We start from the raw sequence: 26,767 nt of genomic DNA, 5'->3' as shown, positions 1-26,767 counted from the left end.
AAAAGCTGAGATTCTACCTTTAACTTATGCAGGCAGTGAAATCACAAGACTCTTAACATCATGTCACATAATGTTAGCTGTTATTGTTGGAGATTCATCAAAAACAGAAAATAGCCTGTGCGCTAGAAAATTCAATAATGTGGTGCAGCAAACTAGAACAACTACTAGAAGGTGCAAAGTAAGTTATACTGCAACAGATTCCAGTATCAGACACAATGACGAATCTGGTGCAGATGAGAACTGTCTAGTTCTATTCTGCACTGGTCTAAAAACCAACATCTCTCCAGTTTGCATCTCCTATCAGTTGGTCTAATTTGCTGCACCACAATATTGAATTTTGTAGCGGGCTGAGCATTTTCTACGATAAAGGTGGCGCTCAACATATCAGGTGCAAATTCTTCTAGTTTTCAGGCACAGACAGATTGATATATCTCTCCAAGTGTATTAAGAGGATGTGTTGCATCCACCAAGGTCCTGGAACAACTTTTACATTGAATGTGAACTCGAATGTCCAGTGCCACCGATAAAAGGTATACCGTATATACTTGAGTATAAGCCGACCCGAGTATAAGCCGAGACCCCCAATTTTACCACCAAAAACTGGGAAAACCTATTGACTCGAGTATAAGCCAAGGGTGTAGTATACAGCCTGCCCTGCCCCAAGTGGTATACAGCGTGCCCCAAGTATGCCAAGCTAATATAAATAAATAAACTTAATACTCACCCTCCGACGATACTCACCTTTAATACTCGGCACGGCACCAAGTCCTCGGCTGCGGCTTCTCTCTGGATTCTTCACTAGCTGGCAGTCGCGTCCATGCGAGCTGGCGGCGGTGTCACCGCCGATGACGTCATCAGCGGCGACACTGCGGCATCATAGTGTGGGCCCGCCGGCAGCTCGCATGGACTCGACTGCCGGCTAGTGAAGGCGAGGATCCGGGAGCTGCCGGCGAGGATCCGGGAGCTGCCGCCAAGGATCCGGGAGCCGGAGGGTATTATTATTTTTTTTTTTAATTGACTTGTGTATAAGCCGAGGTAAGATTTTTCAGCACATTTTTTGTGCTGAAAAACTCGGCTTATACAAGAGTATATACGGTAATCTCTTTACCTAGAAAAGAAGGTAAATGGTGGACTATAGAGGAAACCACGGTTGTGTACTAAATGCAAGTTTCTAATAAGAAAAAAAGCTAATAAGTAACAGGATATTTTAAACATTTAAGCCGACCTCTTACAACTTAGAAATTCATAGTCTTAGGTACCTTTTCGCCTTTATTTTTGGAGTCCTCTTTTTCTTTCTTTCTTGCTGCAATCATGTATTCATTAAATAAGGTTTCACGGTCTTTCATTTTTTCTATAGCTTTGAAGCGGAGATCTTTGGCATGCTTGGCAGCAAATTCACTAAATGTAGTCCTGTATATAATGAAAGAGGGTCAGAGTCTTATAAATATAAAGCATTAATTTGTGACTACATGCACCTGGATATCATCACTGACTGCACAACTTTTTACCCTAATGTCTAAAACACACTTGCAAAGATGAGTCCGTGATCAAAGTGTAGGGTGACAGACTGACCACACAGCTCTGCAGCATCAGAGTAGCAGGAACTCAGTGCATCATATATTGCGTTCTGTCGGTCTATGACATAGAACTTTTCATGTTCTGTGATTACGGCAAGTGTGTTTTCACTCCAAGTCTGTATTCACAAGCAATTCAAATGTCCGCATCACAGATGTGTTTCAGTAGGAAAGCATCTGATCAGATAGATCCCCTCCTCACAGTTTTTTGTATTGCATTTCAATATGCAATTCAAATGCTGCTAAAGACATTAGATGCAGATCTACTTTGAGTGCATTCAACCCACTAATAATTGGGGCGTCTTGCGTGCAAAAAATAAAAGACTATAAAAAAGACTATACGAATACAATTTATTAAGAAAATAGGAATTCTGTATAACTGGCAAACCTTGGGTTAATCTTTGCCTCCTCCATCATTTTCTTGAAGTCTTCCTTGGATTGCATAATCTTGTTTTTCTTTTCCCTCCTTTCCTCCTCTGCCCTGGTTTTGACATACTGATCAAACACCTAAAGAGATACAAGTGACAGGAATCATAAGCTTGTAGGTTAATTTGGGCATGAATTGGCATTGGGCAGCCACATAACGCATTCATTCCTGCAAGTCGAAAACATCGGCTCAAGATATTTTATGGTTTGTTAAGACTAGGGGCACAAACACTGCAATTTCTGCTGCTTAGCTACTGCACAAGTCAGCAGAGACTTATCCGCAGTGATTTTTGGCACTAACGTAGTGGATGGGATTTATAGAAATCCCATCCAAATGTTGCAAGAAAAGAAAATCGGAGGAGAACGGTTTCCGGAAAGGAAAAAGATTCCTTTGAGTTGTAAAGGGTGACCTCCACCCAATACCACGGAGCAGCCATTTGTGCCGGGTTTCGGAAATTTTACAGAATGCCATCCGTGTGCCTCGTCTGTGCTGGGCTTGAAGGTTCACAAGGTGCACACAAATAAAACCAGCTTTAGGAATATTCATTTTGCTTACACACAATCAAAGTCAATCCAAAACATGCAGTGCATCAGGGAACAGCTTGTTATGTACTGCTTTACCTGTTTCCTTTCTTTGGGATTGAGGAGTAAATAACGAGGGTCAAATACAATCTTGTGGAGCTCCTTTTCCCAAGTGGAAAATGCAGATACCTTCATTGAGAAAGAACACAACAGAACCACAAATTTAGGTTTGCTTATTGCAGCAAGGAAATCTTAGATGCCACATGAAGGAGGTCTGTATGTAAAGCTATAAAATATCTGCTGAAAGGAGGGCAGAGAGCGGCCATTTCATGACTAATAAATGGCGAGCACTGGGGGGTCAGCACAGCACATATTCTACACTAATTGGCTTTAAAGATGTTGTCATAATTATACAGAGGAGACACTGAGCTAATAACTCATTAAAATAGCCACTACTGAGTGACATTTAGAAAGCTCTTCAAAGGCAACCCTTGAAGATGTGTAATGTGCCCTGGGAAGGTTGGAGACCCATAACCCTTTCAATGCCCAAGCATCAAGCAATGTGAATCTATTCAATGCAAGGCCCTTCTGCCAGCAAGTTATGAAAGAACATTTGCACTACAAACATATGTCAGACACTTTCTAAATGTAAAGCCAATTATAGATCATATTTTCTATAGTAAATAAATGGAACCATCATTGACATTTAAACCGCTGAATATTCCTATAACAATACACCTATCAATACAAAATATTATAGATGGTTAGATTTAGAAGATTTCGCGTATATAAATATATACATCTCAAAATATAAATTTTTAACCCATTGGCTGTATAACAGCATAAACATAAAACTTTGCTCACAAAAAGGGTTAAATCTATAGCAACACTGCAGAGCATAGGGCATGCCATTAGCTTAAAAATATGCAGTTTCATAACCGTATTCCACATCCTGAAACAATCCAGTTTTCCCGTTAGTCAAAAAGACATACAGTAGGCGGATGCTTCCCATTCAGTAGCTTACTTGTAAGGTGACTGCACCGATTGGGACGGAATGAGCAAAGCCAAAGATTTATCATTGCTCTAATTTTCTGAATGTCAAACAAGATTTTTAAATGCCTCTTATGAGCCAGATATATCTTTAGAGGCAAAGCTTTATTAACAGTGGCAAATTACTGCCTGCAATGGATAGGAAACTTTTTTAAATTAAAAAGTGGCAAATTGGTGCCAATTGGTAGATGTGACAATTGTGAGCTACGTTGAAGACAGAAAACTGATGTATCGGGCATGTCTCACTGTAGTAACGAATCCAGCTGCGAGTGGATGACGTGACGCAGGGCTCCTGCAGACTGCAAGGAAAGTTTACAAGGGTAATTACAATATGGATGTAGGGAATTGTACTTACCCAGGTAAACTTTTTCTGGCTAACCATATGTATGACATATGTAATGCAAAATGAGGGACCATTTTACTTCCTTTTAGTGACTAAAGAAAATGAATTCTAAGGTGTCAATTATCAATAATGTGAAAAGAATTGTGATCGGTCATAGTAGTAGATTACAACAACAAAGGCTTTATCCTCATTTAAGGAGTTGTACTAGTAAAATGCTATCACTATTACAAATAATAATTGTGGAAGGTCAGAAGAAATCCCAGCGCTGACGTAGCTCTGTATCCTCTTATAAAACGCACAGCTATAAAGAAAAGCTATGCTGGGAAAATGTCAAGTGGGACGCATCGCTTTAACACTGTTGTTGCCCCTCCATAAACCGGTTTGCCAATGGTCCATGAGGAGAAAGGCCACTATGATCATAAATTGAGGTAATTTTGCACAAATGTGCCAATTCTTTATAAAACAGTCTTAAAGCCAAGTACCGCAATGGTGTACTATAGGGGAAATAAACCTGTAAATTGTGACTCGTGTGCAAAAATCAGAAAAGATTTATATACATCTCAAAAGATGATTTTCTAACCCCTCTCTCCAGCAACATATCTCTAAACTGTTTCATTCGAGAATCCAGTGGAACGATGGCTCGCTCGCGAGCGGCTTTTATTTCAGCCTCCATTGCGGTCTCTTTGTCAGATTCATTGTCTTCTTTCCTAAAGAGAAAAAAAGGAGAAACATTTATAGGTGGTTACACTCAGGGAGGAGGTGTGAATTAAGAGACAATTGAAAAAACTTTACAGAAGATTTGAAGACGCAACTCAAAGTCAATGTCCCATTGTCCGAGAGAAATCATTGTATATTCCATAGGAGATAGATATACATCTATAGATATAAAGAATCTATAGGTCTATAAATGTGCAAATAGATGTCCTACAGACAAAAAATGTAAGGCAATTTTCTCATCCAGGAGATCAATCTGCTATGTAAGGTTTCTTCTTTCTTATGGTTTTCATATTTCCAGTGCAGATACTTTTTGGGATAACATTTACAACCATGAGAGCAAAGTTTTTAGGCGTCACATGCATCAATATACGAAACCGGTAATTACTCACCGGTAATTGTGTTTCCTTGAACCACGACAGCACCCAACCAGAGAGAGGGATCCGCCCCCAGGGACAGGAAACCCAGACTTCAAATTCTGCGGTACGCCCCATCTCCTTCAGTGGATTACAGAGACTGTATGGGACTTAATGTTCTTGATTAATTCTGACCACCGTGTCATTCAGTATCACTTTCAATGAGAGAATCTCACACCTCTGTGACACACACACAACACTGAACACCCAAGTGTGAAAAAGAATTTACAAGGGAGGGAATAACCAGGGTGCTGTCGTGGTTCAAGGAAACACAATTACCGGTGAGTAATTACCGGTTTCCCCCTCTCACCACGACAGCACCCAACCAGAGAGAATAACATAGATGAAATCCTTAGGGAGGGATAACCGAAGAAAGAACCCTTCGCCCAAAGGAAAGTTCCTGTGCACCTGCTACATTTAGCCTATAGTGCCTATAGAAAGTATGTGGAGAAGACCAGGTGGCAGCCTGACAAATCTGATTAACCGACACCTCTCTAAATTCTGCCCATGAGGAAGAAACTGCTCTAGTGGAATGGGCTTTTAGACCTTCTGGTATCGGCTGACCGGCTGCTAAATAAGCGGAGCTAATGGCTTGCCTAATCCATCTAGCTATAACTACCGCTGAGGCCTTCTGCCCCCTATTCTTGCCACCAAAAAGAACAAAAAGACTATCAGATTTTCTCCAATCTTTAGTCCTATCCAAATATAGCTCAATGGCCCTTTTAACATCTAATTTGTTAAACTCCCTCTCCCTATCTGTAGAAGGGTTACTGCAGAAGGATGGGAGCCTGATCTCCTGGGATCTATGGAATCTAGAGACTACCTTTGGTAAAAAGGCCGGGTCTGTCATCAGAACTACTCTGTCATCCAAGATCTTGAGAAAAGGCGCTCTACATGACAGAGACGATATCTCTCCAACCCTACGGGCTGAAGTGATAGCTACCAAAAATACAACTTTAATGGTCAGCCATTTTAGTGAACAAGACTCCAGGGGCTCAAAAGGATCTCTTATCAGATAATTTAATACCAGAGTGAGGTCCCAGGGGGGCACCGTACATCTCCTAAAGGGGGTCATACGAGATGCCGCTTTTATGAACCGAGATATCCAGGGATGAGAGGCTAAAGGAGACTCAAACAGGGAGCTAAGGGCAGAGATCTGAACTTTAAGGGTGGCAGGTTTTAGGCCCTTATCTAATCCTGCTTGCAGGAAATCTAATATCTTAGCTATATTTGGATGAGCTAAGTCTATTTTATCTGGGGAACAAAAATCTGAGAATACTCTCCAGACCCTGAAATAGATTTTAGAGGTAACTACTTTTCTACTCTTCTGCAGGGTTGTAATTACCTTGTCCGAGAGGCCTTTTTTCCCTCAAGATGCGCCTCTCAAATTCCAGGCCGTCAGATGGAGGTTCGTAATCTGCGGGTGGAATACTGGGCCCTGGGAGAGGAGATCGTGACTCTCTGGGAGGATCCAAGGGTCTGATATCGATAGCTCTCTCAATACTGAGAACCATGCCCTCCTGGGCCAGAAGGGGGCTATAAGAATAACTCTGGCTTGGTCTTGCCGTATCTTCTTCAGAACCCTTGGAAGAATAGACAGGGGTGGAAATGCATATGCTAGGCTGAAGTTCCACCTGATTGAGAAGGCATCCAGACTTAAAGATCGGTCTCTCGGGTCTAGGGAGCAGAAGAGCCTGACCTGTCTGTTCTTTCTTGTGGCGAATAAATCCACTTCTGGTTGACCCCAAAGCCTGGTTATCTTGGAGAACACCCTCCGATTCAGGGACCACTCTCCTTGACGTAAGAGATGACGGCTTAGGAAGTCTGCCTGCAGATTGTCCTTGCCCCTTATATGAACCGCCGATATTGATCTTAGATTGGCTTCCGCTAGTTCTAGAATCTGATGCGAGAGGTTCATTAAGGACCCGCTTCGGGTACCTCCCTGGCGATTCACGAACGCCACCGCTGTGACATTGTCCGAGGCAATCTTCAGGTCTGTCCCCCGAATCATCGGCAGAGCTTGTCTGATCGCCTGCAGGATGGCCTCTAGTTCTCTGTGATTTGAGGACTTTTTCCTGGATTCTTCGTTCCATGATCCCTGGAATAAGAGGCCCCTGACCTGGGCTCCCCAACCCGTAGAGCTTGCATCCGTAATCATGGATAGAGGGTTCTCCTCTCTCCAAGGCCGGCCTGCCTGGAGGTTCTCCTCTCTTAGCCACCATCTCAGGGAATCCAGGATCTGTTGAGGAAGTGTAATCCTCTGGTCCAAGGAGGACTGGTCCCCCCTCCAGTTCTCCAACATGAAGAGCTGTAAGGGCCTTGCGTGATACATCGCCCAAGACACCGCTGGGATTGCCGCTGTAAAGAGACCCAGAGTCCTCATAATGTCCCTTATGGTAGGGGATGGCTGTCTGTACAGCCTCTCCACCGAGGCTACTATCTTCACCACCTTGTCCTGAGGAAGGAAAGATCTCTGCTGAGTGGAATCTAATGTGATGCCGAGAAATATCTTTGATCTGGCCGGAGTGAGGGAGGACTTCTTCAGATTTACCATCCAGCCCAGGCGATGTAGGATCTTCATCACCACCTTTATTAAGATCTGCAACTCTTCTGCCGAACCTGCTATCAGCAGGAAGTCGTCCAGATATGGCACAAAGGTGCCCTGATATTTCCGTATGTAGGCTCCCACCTCCGATATTAGTTTTGTGAAAACTCTCGGTGCTATCGCCACTCCAAAGGGCAGAGCTCTGAATTGGAAGTGCTCTATCTTGCCGTCCATCCTCACCGCCACTCTCAGGAATCTCTGACTGTCCGGATGAATAGGGACGTGGTAATAAGCATCCGCTAAGTCTATGGAAGCCATAAAACAATCCTGAAAGAGCAGGTTTACGGTTGACTTTATCGATTCCATCTTGAACTTTTCCACTTTTAGGTAGCAGTTTAGTGGTTTTAAATTTATAATGGTCCGGAATGTTCCGTCCGGTTTCTTTATAAGGAACAGGGTTGAATAAAATCCTGTCCCTCGATCCTGCAGTGGCACCTGCCGTAGCACCTCCTTTTCCAATAGGGATCTTACTTCGGTCTCTAGAGCCTGTCTTTCTGCTCTTCCGGCCACTGAGGTTATCTTGAAACGCTGTGGGGGAGGGGATAGAAAAGGTAATTTTAGGCCATCTTGTATGATCCCCAAAATCCACTTGCTCCCTGAAATCTTGCTCCACTCCGCCTTGAACAGGGAGAGCCTTCCCCCCACAGGACCCCTGGCGTCATTGCTGACCGGGACGTTTACTGGAATCCTGAGGCCGGGAAAACATGAATCCCTTAGACCTCCTAGAGGGTCGCCACCCCTCCTTCTTGTCTCCGGATCTCTGAGGAGATCTAAATCGCCGTGAGGGGCGAAAAAACTTCCTCTCTTGAGGCCTTGTACTAGGAAAACCTCTCTTCCTGTCAGCTGCCTTTTCCAAGATGTTGTCTAGTGCAGACCCAAACAAGAATTCCCCTTCACAGGGAATACTACACAGATGACTTTTAGATGGGAGGTCACCTGTCCAGTTTTTCAGCCATAAGGCCCTTCTGGCAGAATTAGATAAGGCTACCGATCTTGCCGATAACCTTAAGGCGTCCACCGAGGCATCGGCTAAGAAGGCAGAGGCCTTCTGTGCAGTGGTAACCTCCGAGATGAGATGTGACCTGGATGCACCAGCCTTAATCTTCTCCTCCAGCTGGGAAAGCCAAACAAAAAGAGACCTAGAAACGCATGTAGCCGCGACATTGGGTTTGAATGCGCCCGCTGCTGCCTCCCAGGAACGCCTTAAGAAGCCATCTGCCTTCTTATCCATAGGATCTTTAAGCACACCTGAATCCTCAACTGGAAGCGCACTCTTTCTAGACACTTTAGACACGGCAACATCTACTTTTGGCGCCTTGTCCCAAATCTCTGTCTCCTTCTCAGGAAAGGGATACTTCCGCTTCATAGCTCTAGGGATAAAAACCTTCTTGTCTGCCTTGCGCCATTCTGCCTGGATAAGGGAGGAAATATTCTCATGGATAGGAAAAACCTTTCTCTTCTTTTCTCCTAGACCCTGGAACATAACGTCTGTTACAGAGCGTTCTTCTTTTTCATCTTCTAACTCCATAGTTGATCTTACTAATTTTACTAGATGATCAATATCCTCTATAGGAAACAGGGGTCTGCCTGACCTGTCCTCCTCCTCTGACTCAGATGATTCTCCCGAACTAGGGCCAGAATCTTCAAGTTGCCTGGAAGTGCCTGGGGAATTCTCTGACCTGAGGGATCTCCTTATTTCTTGCACAGAACTACGCACTTCCTGCTGGATTAGCATACGCATGGATTCAAACAAGGTCGACTGCTCTTGTGCTAACAGGCGCTGAACACACTGGTCACAGTTAGGTTTTAAATAAGAGTCAGGCAGATTATCTCCACAGATTCTACATGCATGATGCTTAGACTTTACAGTGGCTTTCCCCTTACGAGATTCTTCCCTCTAAAATAAGAATCACATAAGACATCATCAGAACCAGTTTAAAGGCATGGTAAGGCCACACTCACCAATCAGCGGACTATCCCCCTACTCAAACTTTACCGTAGCGGTGTCCACCGACTCTCTACCACCTTCATTAGAACTCATCTTATTCAGTGGTGAGGATACAGCTCCGTTTTCATCCACGACTGGAGCAACTCCTGTGGCTGGCTGTGGGTGCTAGAAACAACACACAGGACTCCTGTGTGGGATCTCCTTTTAAAATTACCGCGTCTGACGTCATCTCCCATGTGGACGCTGGGCGGCGCGTCACTTCCGGTCCTCACCGGAAGTGGAGCCGGCGCCATTTTGGGGAAGACCATCGCAGAGGAAGAGGCCAGCGCTCAGCCGCCCTTCCACACACACGCCTCCACTCCGGATCGGAGGCGTGCCGGAGTCCGCCCGCACCCACAGACTGCGCTGCACCTCGCAGCATTCACCTCTCCACCGCCGCCGAGTGACCACCCTCCGGTAAGCCTCGGTGGGGGACCTGTGCAGCCACCTGGGGGTACCTGGGACTCCCATTCCCCCCTTTCACCGCGACTCCTGAGCCTCACCGAGACTCACTGGATCCCCCGTCAGGGACAGGAAACCACTGAAGGAGATGGGGCGTACCGCAGAATTTGAAGTCTGGGTTTCCTGTCCCTGGGGGCGGATCCCTCTCTCTGGTTGGGTGCTGTCGTGGTGAGAGGGGGAAACCCAAAATATCATACATTTATTCCACTGTCTATTTGTCGTCATCATCAGTCACATTTGTGCAGGCATCTGCATTAAGTTGCGGTGTCTCTGTATTACATTATGGTTATATGTAATGTCCATTTGGCTTATCCAGGATATCGATTCTTATGGTGTTATCGTTTGGGCACTCCGACTGCCATATTAGCTGATGTATTAGTGACCTAAATACATCAGCTAATATGGCAGTCGGAGTGCCCAAACGATAACACCATAAGAATCGATATCCTAGATAAGCCAAATGGACATTACATATAACCATAATGTAATACAGAGACACCGCAACTTAATGCAGATGCCTGCACAAATGTCATTAATGTCAGGTCATTAATTTTGCCATATTAATTTATTGGACAGTGGGGGGGGGGGTCATATACCACATGTTTCTACCCCGTTTTAATGCTTTTATTAATTTTCTGTCTGGTGTATGCATTTTTGATATAATAAAGATATATTGTTTTCCGTATATGACATTTTTTTTTCTTTCTATATTATCGAACAGCGTATTATAATCTAAGAAGCAATTATTGCAAATGATGTAATGCCACACAAAATTGTCAAAAGTCACCTACCAGCTTGCTTGGATTATTGCACGGAGGCATAAACTAGAGGTAGCTTTCCTTGTATGGAACTTACTTTCTCTTCTTTGCTTTTATGGGTTCGTCATCATTGGCATCATCCGCCGATTCAGGGTCGTCTTTGACTGCCAGACACCAAACAATATCACTTATTTCATAACTAAAACTAGATTTAACTAAAAATAGTCACACTGCATGCAGTGTAGTTATAGGCATCTAAGTGACATAACAGTGGCAAAGAGTTTCCTTCTGGCCTTGTCCGGCAGGCATATACAAGAACAGCTTAAGCAAAGCACTTGAATGCATAGTATGTGACGGCATCATTTTACACCACTGTAGGGTTTATTCTGCCGGAATTAATAATTGTGATAAAAAAAAAAAAAAAACCACATAACTTTTTACAATTTCCATGCAACTGACACTTTACTAGAAAATTTAGTTGAAGATTATGTGCAAAGCACAATTTCTGGACTCTAAGATAAAGTAAGCGGTGCGATTCTGGTTAACTTACAGTATTTTTTGTCATCTTCTAATCCTCTCTTATGTGGAGGCTCCTGAATGATTTTGTCAACATCAGCTCTTCCTATGAGATCTTCGGGCCTGTCCCACATAGAGAGGCGTGTAGTAGGATTGTAGAAGAAGACTCGTTCATCGCCTGTCCACACCACACACCTAAAGACAGAGAAGCAAAATTTCAACAATAATACGGCATTAAAGGAGGCAAATCAAAAGTTATTACCCAGGTGGAAGCCATGCCTCAGATACCAAAGCAGATACATATAGTGTCATTTAAGATTCACCGATACAGATTGGATGCATACAACTGCTCATGACCCAACAAAAGGGCGCTTTATTATTTTTCAATTTAAAGAAGGTACCATGCACTACTTAGTGTTTTTACTCAACAAACATTTATTACCTATAAATATGTTTAAAATGTTATATATGTAGTATACCTTTAAAGGGATACTACATATGTAACATTTTTAACATATTTTTAGGAAAATAATTACATAGTGCATGGTAAATTCTTTAAATTGATACTTTTTATCAGGGGGTTACCTAACAAGTTGAGTGCGGTCCAGAATTTCTATTCTTGCTTTATTATTTTTAACCCTTTGGCACTGACTCAAGTGCAAATTTATAGTAGTCAGCAAGAAAGCTCCCTTTACATTTGTAGTAAACTCTCATTATACTAATGGCTGGAGGGTTCTTCTTTTGACCTGTCATGGGGCATACACCAAAGTTTTCTTGCCTTATTTACCTAAAAAGTGTAAGTTTTTGCATCTTAAGGTACATATATATGTGCCACGAGCTTTCCAGATGCATTCAGTACACAAATGTGCAATATTGTACTGGGAGGTTTGCATATGTGCCGATAACAGTAGATAAGAGCTGTATCAGCTCATACACCGGGGCCATGGAAACCAGAGATGTGTACATGGGGAACATGTGCTAGCTGTTAAAATGAAAACAATATTTGTGTGCATGAGCCCTTACTCCGTAGAGGCCGCATGAAAAGTAATGGAACTTTCTAATATATTTAGTGCTTTAATTTTATTTGGATCTTTGTGGCACTTTTTACCACCACAAAATGCCATCATCAGGTGAAAAAAAAAATGACAAAAACCTGTTGTACGTGAATAATATTAATTATATTAATAATAGCTATAAGGATGGTTATAAAAAAACAATCACATTGAACATATGGTCGGATCTGCAAAATATTAAAGTAGATTGATCAAATCTATTTATATCCCTACTTCCATGTGTAGAAGTGTCGTAGGTCACCATTGAATGCACCTACATACAGGAAAGGTTGTCACTAATAAAAGGGACACTTTCCAAGATGAAGGATGTTGCTAAACATGCAATTACATTGTTACAAGTGTGAAACTGTCCCTAACAGCCTAATCTCACAATGTTAATGCAGAAAGTTTAAAGATTAGTAGATTTAACTTTGCTTTTACATTTAGGTCAGATTAGTTCACACCTGTGGTTTCCTTTACAATCTCAATTTACCTTCTATTCCCCATAGGCGTCAATGTATGGAAGGTTAGATTTGGGAGGAAAAAACTATTTTTCACAACATACTAAGTGCACATTACATTTTCATGATGTTTGTTCATTTTGGACCTCTGCATAGTTGGCTTGGTAGTCACAGATCAACAGGAATTTGCTTATGCAAATACAAAAGATACAAGTGATCGGGTTTTACCCTTGACTACACTACATTGTATACATGGACATCCTGCAAAATATATTGCTACATGCTCTTTATTTGTATGTAATTAGGTGAACAAGTAGGTCAATGCCTTCTGATGGACTATGTAAACCCTTAAGGCTCATGCACTTAACCATAAACAAGGCTGCAATCTACCTGCAAAAATGGCAGCTAGTTCACAGCCACCATTAATATCTATCATGCAAAGTGATAGTGCGGCGAGTACATTATGACCAAGCCGTGTGGCCACACCGCAAATACCTGCCCTGATTTGAAGTGCTGCCGCTCAGCTCCTACGGAGAGGAGGATGGTGAACATTGCTCCCCCCTCCATTTCCACACAGCCAAAAGGGGCTAAAATCTTCCCATTGTTGCAGTTTTAAGGGGAACCTGTCAACAGGGACCTCATTTTCACTAAAGACAGGTTTCTAAAGACTGCTTTCTCGAAGTAATTGCATTAGAGGTGGTCCCCTACTTAAGAACGCCAGACTAACAGATGACCCCTAGTTACAAATGGAAAAACAGGATGTTGGCAATTTACTGTACTTCAGCCCTAGGATACAATAACAGCTCTAGCCGTTATCTAAGGTGTCTGCAATTAAGCTTTAGTGTTAATCCTGGTTCTTATGACAACTCAACATTTTTAAAATCCAATTGTCACAGACCAAAAAACATTTGCCTGGGGTTACAATTATAAAATATACAGTTCAGACTTACATACAAATTCAACTCAAGAACAAACCCACAGAACCTATGCTGTACATAACCCAGGGGCTGCCTGTACAATATAATTGTGTGTTATAACTTACCTTGCACCCAACATAATCCTCTGAGTCCTAGGGCTTTGGTTTGGATGCATTTCATAAAACAACATGTGACTTGTTTGTGCTGCAACCTGCGCAACCAAAGCCCAACCCCTGCAACTACACAGAGGATTCTGTCAGGATACCCGGTGAGTTATAGAACACAATTATATTGTAATGCAGTTACTTAGAGAAAGCAGGAAGACATATTTGCACTTCAGGTGTAATGGGCTTCTGTAACCTGTGTTTAGTGAAAATGAGGTCTCTGTTGACAGGTTCCCTTTAAGCTCATGGTCATTTACATGTAGCCAGGTTAAACTAAAATATATGTTGGAGTATTACCCAGACAAGATATGAGTAAAGGCTTTACAACAGAAAAAAAATGGACAGACGTGGGGAGAACAAACCCCTAGATTTGATTATTTTCTGTGCCAGTATTAACATGAAACTGAATAGCCAAAACTCTATGGAGAGTTGTGGCCTCTGCTACTTTTAAAGCTTTGCTACAAGTGGAGGTCCTGTAAAACTAGTATGTCAAGAATTTATATTTAATATGTTTGCAGCAAAATCGTGAGAGCTTTGAAGTATCTGAGGAAATGTATCACCCGGCAGATATAACAATCTTCTTACCAAACACAAGCAAATAATGTAACAAAATTAAAGCCCTTGCCTGTATAGATGTAAAATCCAGGACTAACACAAATGTCCCTGCAAACATTGGCAAGAAAACAGGCTTTGGGGCATAAGTACCATGGGGTGCCAGGAATTGGTGTGGTAGCCACTGGCCGGGCTTTTTGGGCAGCTTTTTCCTCCTCCGTCATTTCTTCTTCTTTTGGCTCCTGATAAATAAAACAGAAGTGGATTCATAAAGGAGTCTGTAGAAAGGATGGCACTCAAATCATGAATCTAAGTATGTCTGGCGAATTACAATAATTGTACTAAAGTGATTATGTCACTGCTGCATGTGAATGTCTGCTAATACAGGAACAGTCCCCGAGTGACATAAGAAAAAAAATAGTGTTATATTCTCTTCACTGCATATCCACTATGTCACCAGAGACAGTACGAATAACATGGGCCATATTGTCATATGAAATCAGCACCTGCTGACTTGACATAAGAAATAGCATAATGTATATATGTAAATAATAATAAAAAAAAAAAAAAAACTAATTTCACGTTCTTTGAGAGTGCTTTGCTTTTTCTTCTTTGGATTACACAGACGTCCTCCCCGCAAGCACCAAGAGTATCCTCTTATTTTTCTATCCCTTTCTGTACCCGGGCAATTTGTGCTGATAATTTCATAGTAACATGCAGTATTTCAATCAGTGCCCAATAGAATATCCTCTCCATCTCCAGGATAACTCAAAATTAAAGGCCATAGAAGTAAAATACAAAGATAATGCAGCAAACTCGCTTTATTGATAGCCAGAACTTTAGCATATCACTTGCTATGTATGTGAGGGGAAACAAGATCTCAATCAGAAGAGAGTTTGGACGGCTATAAAGATGCTTTAAGCGATAAGCCAGTACTGAATGCAGGACCTAAAATTACAATGTTAAGAAGATGCAAAGTTAGACTGGACAGTCTTAAAATGTGCCATTTTTATTAGTATTAGGGCTGATGCCAAGTTATAAAACTGGTGCAGTTTAAAGAAAAAGGCACCAGATTGTGTGCAGCCTATGGACACAGGCCCATACCGGAACCTGATCACACGGGTGGCACACAATGCACAGGACGGGAGTCCTTGTATTATACAGAAATATGATGCAAGGACTTCCCCTCTGCATTTACTGTTACAGTGCCAGCCCTGAAGTCTGACAAGCAGACAGGAAGTCCTGTTCTGTACAAAACTGTCTGTGGTATCGGGCTTGCAGCAGGCCCAAGGCTGGTCTACCTTTTCACTACATTTCAGACACTTTTCGTAAACGTTCCCAATGTGCATCAGGATTCGATACAAAAGAGTTACAGGTGTTCCGCTACATCTGCCACCCAGGCTTTTGCTTTCAGATAAAACCAGCAGCAGTACTCTAAGCTCTGAAGCGCATGAGACCCTACAGAAGGCTAGCCACTTCCAGCTTTCATCTGTGTGAAGAGAGGCTGCAGGCACTACTGCTATGGGGGCTTATCTTTAGGGCACTCTAAATTCCCATTCACATATTAGATCATTAATAGTTTTGATCTGGAAATCCCCTTTATCAAGTTTTCTACATTAGGAAATAAAGGAATGGAAGCCATGCTGATCATGTGTGGTTAGTCTGGTTATAAAAATTTGATTACTGTTAATCATGGATAACTAGAAAGTTACTCAAATACAATTGCGAGGGAAGGAAGGGGGGGGGGGGTAAAGATCGGGGATTCTTTGTTCCTGCAGGAGATAAGGAGTCCGTGAAACAAATAGCATTTTGCCCTTTTCCTGTACCAAAAGTGAAAGTATAAAATTGTGTTACAAAGCAGCACCTTAAAAGTAGCAAAAATACAGAATATGCAATAATTTAGTTTTCTGCATAGAGTACTAACAACAATTGCACATTGCTAAGTTGTGTCAGTGCGGGCCTCACCTCTAGGAACCTCAAATTCTGAGAATGAACGAACACGTCAATCAGGCCATGATGCACACTACTGTGCAGGGGAAACTTAGTTTATAGGTCCTTTACATGGAATTGACCTTGCAACTTTGACAGATTCGATATATTGTACAGGATTCAGTATATTTCAATGTGAACACAAGAATTTGTAAAGATTAAGGAACAACAGTCCAATTTTCCTGTCTATGGGGGATATTTAACAGGGTCTCTGTGCCTCGTCAGCCGGCTTCGTTTAGGTCTACGCCAGGCAGGGCCCGTTGCAGAAATAAACATTGCGCAGGACCCCTCCGGATACATCAAGAGGCCTCGATGTATCGTTCTGCGAAAGAGCAGCGGCGTATGATAAATATCCCCCTATGTCTCAGAGACATTTCAGTAGTGTTAAGTTTGTGTCAAGAATATAGAAATACTATAGTTATAAACACTATATAGTGCATGCACGAAGGAAAAGCATTAAATACACATCCCAACAACCTCAAAGAGGAATTAAAAAACACAGTACCAAGTCACTGTAGGCTTTACCTCCTTTATTTCCTTTGGAGGTTCTTCTTTTGGCACTTCTTCCTCAGCCTCCATCGGCTGGGGCTCTTCTACAGCAGGTTCTGTCTTAATGGGTTCTTTAAGTTTCTCCACTTCCTTATCTAGAGAAAACATATGGAACATGGATGAAATATTCTTGATATTGCTCTGCATCAGTGGCTTCCTTTGTCCAAAAGAGGCCGTTTTAGCAGCAAGCAAAAGAATCCAGAGAGACATTCAGCACAGAAACACCTGCAACACATCTTCCACGTGTGAATTAATTCCAAAAAACAGGGTTTGTGTCTACAATCTCCCAGTATCTCATTAAAATTGTTAACGTTTTAGTTCCGAAAAACAATTGAAAGAAATAAGTGTATTTTTTTTTTTATTAAAAGTTATATTCTAGATGAAGATGGATTTGGCCACTTAGCATATAAAACTGTTTCATTGTAAAACCACTTTTGGCAAGCCCACAAATGCCAAGAGATGAGCGAATCCGATGCCCTTGTTTGAGTTCAGCCGCCCGACCCAGACATATTGCTTGATTGGCAGCAGAACAGCCAATCTGGCAAATGACCGCCCCTAGCCATGGCAAGAAGCTAGGGGCGTTCATTTGCTAGATTGGCTGTTTGGCCGCTAATCAAGCAATATGTCCAGGTGTGGTGGCTGGAACCGAACTCTGAACTACAACGTCAGCTTTGAACAGATTTAGATTTGGTCACTTTAGTGCTATTTGATCCTCCCTTTTTTTTTTGTAGTACTAGTGTCATCAGAGTTGAGAGATTTTCACAGCTCTGAGCCACTTTCCTGAAACATGTGCATAAAAAAACTCACTGCAATAGGGCGGCATAGCAGTTTTGTAGTTTCACACACAACTTGGATGAGAGTAGTGCGTGCTGTGCATCTCTTTGATAAGGTCGGTGCAATGGACGGTGAAAAACATATGACCTGTACATTCAATGGCTGCCTGGTGTAGAAATTATCTAGTTTGTGGACCTTCGTGTAGGCAGAACTGGAAAAGATCAAATAAGTCACAGGAAGCATAGCACACCTTGCAAAAGCTTTCAGATATACCATTTATGGTAGTGTATAAGGGGTACAATACTATTCTTTGAACAGGATCCATCAGCTCTCAGGACAGGTCTGTTTTAGAAAATATTAGCAGGTTCCACAGAATAAAAAATTCTAGAAACACACAGCTCTAAGAAAAGATGCTCCAAAATTGTTATATTATAGCCAATGCAAGTATTTAGTAAAAGTCAGAAGAAGCAGCCACTGTCCTCATACAAGATTTGTAGCACCAAACATTTTACATAACTTTCTATTCCTGCAAAATAAGCAGATAGTCAGAGTCATGTAGCCCATAACAAGGCATCACGTAGAGAGTCTCTAGAAGATATTTAGACAAGACAAGACAAAGCACATAAAAAGATCCCCTTACCCTTCTCTTTCAGTTCCTGAGGTTTGTCCCATGTGGATTCCAGCGTGCGGTTATTATAGTAGTAGGTTTTACCATCAGCAGTTTTATATTCAGACCACTCTGTCAGTATTGTTGCTCCTGCCAATGTCGCAGGAGAAGCAGCGAGGGCCACTTGAGGGTGGATCATTGGAACAATTGGCGGAGCAATTCCTGGCAAGACACCTACAGACATTTATACAAGACAAGTTTAGAAAAACCGAAGATGTGTGGATCAGTTCTATAATATTGAAGAAGCTGCTTTATAACCGGATGAACATACAGAATGCAGAGACATTGGCACGGTTTGATTAAACATCTGAGAACAATACTTTTAGAACAATACTGTGTATATTACAAAAAAAAGCATATCAGTTTTTCACATGTACTTTGGTGCAGTAAAATGACTTATCCATAGTCTGGTAGAAATCATAGAAAAATAAAGTGCTCTACAATGCCAGAGATGGTAATTTTTTCTCTTCTCCTTTCTTATAAACGTTAGGCTATGACCTTGAAGTGAATATAATATAGGCAGTCTCCGGATTACGTACAAGATAGGTTCTTTATGTTTGTTCTGCAGTTGAAACTGTATATTTTATAATTGTAGCTCGAAACCAAAAAAATAAAAAAATTGTCCCAGTGACATTGGATTTTCAAAATTTTTAGCAGTACTTGCACCTATGATTATAAATAAAGCTTCATTATAGACACCCTACAGCCGATTATTGCAGCCTGGGAGAAGAGTAAAGCATCCAGAGAGCTTCACAGGTCATGGTGGTCAGAGAGGTCTGTCTGTAACTAGGGATCGTCTGTAAGTCAGGTGTCCTTTGATAGGGGATCACCTCTACAGATACATACTGATGAAAGTCCAACAAAGCAGTTTACTGCTGTGAACACATTAAATCGAATCAGTCATCAGAAATAGACCTAGTAAGCCCCTACCACTATGTTATCAAGCAACTAAAAAGCTTCAAGATGACTTTTCTTTCATGGCCTGTTCTGGTGGCATCATCCAGAAAATCAACTTTAAAGTGAGGCGTAAATTGGTTTTATAAAGGCAAGGAGGTGGATAGTTTAACACAGAAGTCAAGCTTTTCCTGCCTCAGAATACCCCATTCACTGTAATTTGCGATCCTGCATCCAGAGACATCACTAACCAGATATCCTCACAGGGGAGGAGGTGTTCAGAGGTGAGGAGAGCTTGACTTTCGTGTTGAAATTACAGTCCGTGGAAGCCCTCTCAGTGAATACCACTACAACGTCAGTGGCTAGAATGTTGTGCCAAATATATTCCTACACCCCTCAAACCACTGAATAGCAGTGGTAATCACAGATGGGGTGTCCCTATAGTAGTAACTCTACAGCTCACTCCATCTGCTGAAAGTCGGCAGGATACGGGACAGCAAGAAATTCCCAAGTCTTACTGTCGGCAGGCTGTATAACCAAGGACTCGTACAGACTGCACCAAAAGTTTACCAGGGCAAACTTTCTTATTAGTGGCCAACCCCTTTATTTAAAATCAAGCCATGTCATTGCATTATCAAACAACACAGGAAAGAACAAAGTGCACATATATATATATATATATTTTACACACATCATGGTGCATGTTATATCACACAACAAGTTCAGGCAGAAGAAGGACAAGGCCACTTTCTAAATGAAATCATTTAAAGCCTTCCATCGAAATATATTGATATAAGTGACACGCATGAGGTGCGGGACTATTTTAGCATACTGCCATCAAAATATACTAGATTTTCAATTTCTTTTAGAAAGTGGAATCATGCTTTAACTCTAAGACACACAAACACATATACATGCAGGAAGAAGTCACAACAAGAAGTCTAAAAGATAACTAAAGCAAGTGTGAAAAAACCTTTAAGTCATGACGACAAAATTGACTGTACCTAAGTCACTATACTGATGTGCTGCAGGGTAGGGAAGGGGTGCATATACACTACATGGGCAAATAAGGGTATGAGGTACATCAACATTCAATATCATGCCAGACAATAACAAACTAAAACTTTATTAAAACATTACCGGTTTTGGTAGTAGCCACTGTCTTTACATACGGGCAGCTTACTATTTGCATCATTGCTACACCTGTAAAATGGATATGCAAACAGAATTGAACACAGCTATGACTGTCTGCTTTTAGTGGGGCTGGGCACTGTACACATTACATCAATAAATCAACAGGAGAAAACTCAACCTTGTGTGAAATTGCAGAACTGCACGCATTGTGTATTAACTCAAATGGAGAATGCAGCCTTACATGGGTTAAAGAGAGGCACTATCAGGCATCAATGACAGTGTAAAGAACACATCACTAGCCCTGATTTGCATGTAAGCTCATGCTGAAGAGCTGGATTTCAGTGAAGCCCCCAGTGCATACAAAGAAAATGGTCCATTTGGGGTCTGTGGTCATTTATCCAATGCAACACCAGCATTTTCTGGTGCCCTTCCACATGAACATTCATGGTAGTTCTCCCACAACCTTAAATAACAGACCTCTATAAATAGGATGTGGCAGAAGCAGTAACATTTTAAGACCCATATTCATGCTCCTATGGAATAGGTAATGTAGTATTTTAACTAATGAGATTTAGGACTTGTTCCCAACAGCTGACCCCATATGTGTTTCACTAGGATCACTACAATGGTGGGTCCTGCAATTCCTGAACTCCACCAGTTTGTTGCACAATTTCTGGAGCCGGTACACGCTACAATGCTGCCCTCTGCAGTTAATTTTAAGTATTGCAAGTTTTCATAAATGATATCCCCATTAGGTTACCCCCATTATACAATGTTTACCAGAAACTCTAATAAACTAACCCAATAAGTTTACCGAGTGACATGTTTTTTGACATATATAAAGTCCTGAGACTGTGCTGACAGACGAGTCCATGACAACCTTGGCAGAAATATGAAATTGCCAAACACTCTGATACCTCAATGTCTGCATTTAGCACATTGGGCTCCTCCTCTTGTCATCAAGTCACTATTACCAGTCCTCAAATTCTCCACATGGGATGCACTGAGTACTGCCACCTTTACAGCATGCCATAACCTATTAGAGACTTTGCTGGCTTTATACCTATTCACGAGTAAAACTTAAAATGACCTTCATGACTGATATGCCAAAAACCTGGTTTTCAACCCCCTAGATGGAGCCTGTGTTGCTGTAAATCCACCTCTTTGCACCATTTTAGTATTTATCAACACTTCTCATCATTTATATACTAATGAAAACACTGGAACAAGAAAGATTGTGAAATAAGATAGTCAAAGCACCGAGGAGAAGAACAGATACATGGAGCAAAATGACTGATACATTACCTGGTAGGGGTATGGGCATGCCAGGAATTGGAACACGAAACGGAGGTACCATAACTGGAGGGAAAGCTGGAATTGCTGCGGTGGGTTGTGGTAAAGCATGAGGAACGGTAGGGGGCAACGTTTGGGACAGCTGCTGAGAAAGAGTCTGCACTGAAGAGACTGTGGACAGAGAAGCTGCAACACTGACTGAAGATGCTGTTGTCGCAGTAATACTATGAGATGGATCACTTGCAGAAGAACCTATTTGGCAAAAAATGAAACATTGTGACACTGATGGAAATGATGCAAGTATTGTGCAAGCTCTTACAGCATGTAATAAAGGAAATCTAGCACTAGTTGGTAGTAAAATGAAACTACCCATACTTACCTTTAGCCATAGTCTCCACGATCCCTGCACTGGTCTTCAATGTTGACACGCAGGGACCACTGTAAACAAAGTTCTCAAAACCAGCTACAGAGCGCCAGGAGTGATGTCCAGCTCTCCGGGCTGCTAGTTATTCACGCCTCTTGTGCGACGTCACCTTTATCTTCAGCATGGGAGAAGTAGGTATCTATCACAGCAAAGGCTTGAATTCACGCCTTTCTAGTGAAGTCACCTCCCTCTCCATGCTGGAAAAGGGAGGCATCTATAACGGAGGCGTGAATAATTAACGCAACGCACCTGGCATGCTGTAGTTGATTCTTTCTTACAGCGATCCCGAAATGTCAACATTAAAGAACCAGCATCAAGAGAGCTATAGGTAACTATATGTAGTGTCCTTTTAGTATCAACTAGTGGTAGATTTCCTTTAAGAGGAACAACAAAACACAAAAAACACTTACCACCTCATTCTCCACTCACTGAATGCAAAGCCAAGGCTGTAAGCCAAATGAGCGTAGAAGGAGTTCATTCCAAGTGCTCCATCAGGAATGGGACACTTTACTACAACTGAAGGACTTTTAGCATTTACAATCTAAATACTACATGTGATTTTGGCAGGATATTCCCCAATTGTAATTGCACTCGTTTAATAACAGTGTCTGTTTAGGCACAGTGCAGGTTTGGCCAAATAAGACCATTTAGATTTTGGCACAAGCAGAATCGAGCAGTTTTATTCCTTGACTTCACAATAAACGTGCTTAGCATGTGTAAAAAGGGAACTCAAATACTTACTAGGCACCACCTGTGACATAGAAGTTGATGTGCTAGTACTTGTTGAGGATGACTGGGTTGATGAAGCTGCAGATGATGATACCATCAATGATGGACTACTAGTAGTTGGAGAGGCACCTGAGACAGCCTGTGCATGAGTGGCCTGGGTCTGCACTTGACCTTGTCCCTGAACTTGAGCGGCTTGAGCCTGAGCTACTTGTACCTGGACAACTTGAGCTTGAGTCTGTACTGGGGCTGTCATCAGTGGAGTCAACTCTGACTGCTGGATGACTTTTACACCATCAGGCTTAGTCCATGAAGACTCACGGGTACGAGCATTATAGAAATAAGCCTAAAGAGAGACAAATGGATGCTTTAACCAGACCTCATAGATCTAAAAGAAATTTAAGCACCTAGACACAACATTTAACAATGTGATTTAGGCCACTTGCACACAAACAGTTGACATTTGGCCTTTTACCAGCCACATCATAACATTTTTATACCGCTAGCACACAGCCCCTTTGACTTTAAAGGGAACCTGTCAACTCCAAACAACTAATTAAACCACAGACAGTACCAGTAAAGAAGGCTGTAAAGTTGTCTCAATACTTCTAAAGAGTTTAATCTGCCTTCTGCAGCGGTTCAGCTGCTGTGGTTTAAAAAAACAACTTATTCCCCATGTCGCCTTTCATTTATTGAAAGAATTTTCGGATCGAGTCAAGCTGTACCACTGTGGCTCAGACCCCTGCCTCTCCCCGCCGTCCCCAGCTTTAGGCCAGTGCAGTCTGAAACTCATGTACCTGTGTCTTCTATAAGTTACTATATGGCATTTATTTCGCTGATTGGAGGTGACGGGTTCCCTTTAATGGAAAATACAGTCGTTTATTTGAATGGCAAAATATACCACCGCACAGTGTGCAAGCCACGCTGCAAAATATAGGACATGTCTTATATTCAGCCCTATATATGGCGCAGCCTCTCTGCTTTCAACAGGTGAGGGTTAATTAATAAAGTTATTGACCTGAACGACAATCCAGTATTACCATTATACAAAGGATGACTTGTGTAGCACTAAGCTCATATACATTTTTCTTTATAAAACATAGGAAGGAAGGTATTGAAATGTTACTGCAGTGGACTCACCTTTCCATCTGGTGTCTTGTTCTCCACCCATATTTCCTCATTTGGAGGCAACGTTGGAGCTTGTGTTGGAGCAGTGTTGGGACTAGGATTAGTAACAGAGGCAGGTGAAGACACAGGTGGCATTCCAGGTGGGAAGAGCATCCCAGGAGGGGGCATACTGCCAATATGTGGGGGCATAAAAGGAGGTCGCTGGGTAAAGAGAACATGAGAATGTTTTAAAAAAATGTTATTTTATAATAAAAAGCAAAGTTACTCAATGTTTTGCACTACTCCAAACAATTTTAACAAAAATCTGAACTTCAGACAAACGACAACGGTACGGATTAAGTATGTTAATCTGTTTGCATTGGATCCTTTTAGGTATTGTTTCCTCAGGAGGGCTTAAAAGGGAATTAAGATGAAGATTTATAAGCTTAACAAAACAATTGCATAAATAGGTTTTTACCTGTAGATGTGGAGGTCCTAAGGGAGGAGGAATACCACCAGGCGGTGGGATGGGTGGCATATTTGGGTCAAAGGGAGGTCTTCCAAAGGGATGACGTGGAGGTGGTGGAGGTCCCCGCATCATGCCAAATGGAGGTGGTGGACGTAAAAGAGGAGGAGGGCCCCTCAAAACAGCAGCAGGCGGTGGTGTGGGGCCACGAAACCGCAATCCTGGCTGTTGCTGCTGCTGTGCCATCCTAAAAGGTAAAATTGGAAAAGTTAAAGATTCTTTATATATTGTATTTAAAATAAAACTTTAAGAAATCATTTGTCTTCTAAATATTTAGCAAAGCACACAACCATTTATTTTTAGCCTATTAGAGTACAGAACTAACAATAAGCTGGTAAGGCCAAAGTCTAGAGTAAACAATCCTGCTACTCTGTCCCGTGCTGAGAGTAAATATTTTACAGTGCTCGGACCGTGTAACAGAACTTGGCTGGTGGCATTTCATGGACTGAGCACAGGGTTGGGTGTAGGACTTGCTGCATCAAAGTGACGTATAGTCACTTCCACCCTGCAATCATGAACAGCAGTCCTATCCCACTGCATCTGTCCAAGCAGGTTGTGCGCAGCGAGCCTGAGGGTACAGTCACATGTCACGTTTAACGCATTGCAACAGCTGAAGAGAGATTTGCCTAATTAAACATCTGTTAACACATGCGCTTACAAAACGCAACCATTAACGCATGCGTAAACGGTTTTGTAAATGCAAGTGTTAACAGCTGTTTAATTGGGCAAATCTCTCTTCAGCTGTTACAATGCATTATTAAACTGGAGTGCTACAAGTGCAAACAGCTGAGCCCTCATGCACATGACCGTATGTTCCTTAGGTGTGCTGGCTGCGGGCTTTGCTGACGTTTGTATTTCTATGGGCTCATACACACAGCGGAGGATTACTTGGCACTTTGTCTAAGCCTTGTGTCCCTGAGGAAAACTTAAACCTATTCTTGGTCGTTCCAATTCTCACCCAGTACCAGAGAACTCAACATGTGCGGCTCTCGGCAATTTCCATAAGCTCCATTAATATGTATGGAGCAGAATGGTCACGTGCGGCCATCTGCTCCATTAATCTCCGGGATCGACGAAGGGTCCGACTGAGGTACCTGGGCCCCCATTGGACCCCTCGTTCTCATGATCTGTGGGGGTCTCAACACGGAGAACCCCACCATCACCAAATTAGGCCCTATCTACTTAACTTTGTTTGTGGGACAACCCCTTTAAGGGCCACCAGGTATCTCAATTCTGTAGAGGAGACCTCCTTAGTCATAGGTAATGGTGTGTCTTACTTCTACTACTCATTATGAGCTCTTCCAGGTTTCTGCTTTTTTCTAACCTCAAATTTTTCTCTATTTCTGCACCTATATATTGTATTTGGCTTCAGTGAAGTGGTGCACCTGAAATTTAGGGAGCTCTACAGTACATGAAGGGAGATATATGTTGAATACACTTTTGGGTCCTGCAGGAGTCACTTTCATAAATGCTTCAATTAAAACTAGTGGATAAAACTATTAGAAATTCACCTGCTGCCAAGACAATGAGAAGAGATGACAAAAAGACAATGAGAAGAGATGACAAAAAGACAACCATTTACTCAACAGCAATGAAAAAGGGGCTTTGTCGCTAGATTTTACCCCACTAAACTACCAGTGCTTTCAGGTAGGGTATGAAATGCCCTTTCTAGAATTCCATCTTATGTGAAATATCCACTGTTTACCTTTAAAAAAAAGCTCCTTCAAAGTGGAGTGAAAACAAGACGAGAAAAGTCAGATTTTGGCTGAGTCTCAAATTTAGAGGTTGCCGTGGGAGTGTCACTTTAGACACCACTATCTTCAGTTCTATAGTAGCTGGAATATTTGCTACTATATTAAAGATAAAAATATAATCTTTCAGATTGCATCAGGCTTGTGGTTCTGTGAGCTACAGAACCAAAGATACAGTAAGAGACATAGGGGAACATTATTGTACGGATCCACCGCAGACTGATCTTTCAGCCGTAAAAGATGAATGTTGCGAATGCGCAGGTGCCCTGGCGGTGTCCCACGTGGTGTGGTGACGACGTAAAAGGGTGCTTGATGTAACATGTAGTCTTGTAAGAGGAGACTGACGTCTGTGTGTGCACCACTATTTTTTTTTATGTTATTTCTGTGCACAACTTGCATTTGTACGCAATTTGT

General features: G+C 42.1%; 1 protein-coding gene across 3 annotated transcripts in view; it reads right to left on the bottom strand.

Moving 5' to 3' along the window:
* Window positions 1–26,767, bottom strand: part of TCERG1 (transcription elongation regulator 1) — a 39,164-nt gene that overhangs the window by 10,729 nt on the left and 1,668 nt on the right. For 2 of the 3 annotated variants that reach the window (XM_072146139.1, XM_072146140.1), the window contains exons 2-15: window positions 24,555–24,789; window positions 24,110–24,298; window positions 22,985–23,315; window positions 21,832–22,071; window positions 20,533–20,595; window positions 18,472–18,672; window positions 17,034–17,152; window positions 14,673–14,761; window positions 11,408–11,568; window positions 10,955–11,021; window positions 4,496–4,622; window positions 2,622–2,711; window positions 1,963–2,081; window positions 1,260–1,410 (exon numbers count right to left, since the gene is read on the bottom strand). In XM_072146139.1, coding sequence (XP_072002240.1) covers window positions 1,260–1,410; window positions 1,963–2,081; window positions 2,622–2,711; window positions 4,496–4,622; window positions 10,955–11,021; window positions 11,408–11,568; window positions 14,673–14,761; window positions 17,034–17,152; window positions 18,472–18,672; window positions 20,533–20,595; window positions 21,832–22,071; window positions 22,985–23,315; window positions 24,110–24,298; window positions 24,555–24,789 — 2,182 coding nt within the window. The remainder of the gene's footprint in view (window positions 1–1,259; window positions 1,411–1,962; window positions 2,082–2,621; window positions 2,712–4,495; window positions 4,623–10,954; window positions 11,022–11,407; window positions 11,569–14,672; window positions 14,762–17,033; window positions 17,153–18,471; window positions 18,673–20,532; window positions 20,596–21,831; window positions 22,072–22,984; window positions 23,316–24,109; window positions 24,299–24,554; window positions 24,790–26,767) is intronic. The other variant, XM_072146141.1, reaches the window with a different exon arrangement.

Source organism: Engystomops pustulosus, chromosome 4 (assembly GCF_040894005.1).
Source record: "Engystomops pustulosus chromosome 4, aEngPut4.maternal, whole genome shotgun sequence".
Taxonomy (NCBI): domain Eukaryota; kingdom Metazoa; phylum Chordata; class Amphibia; order Anura; family Leptodactylidae; genus Engystomops; species Engystomops pustulosus.
The sequence above is the reverse complement of the archived record's forward strand: the minus strand, read 5'-3'. Positions and strand labels throughout refer to the sequence as shown.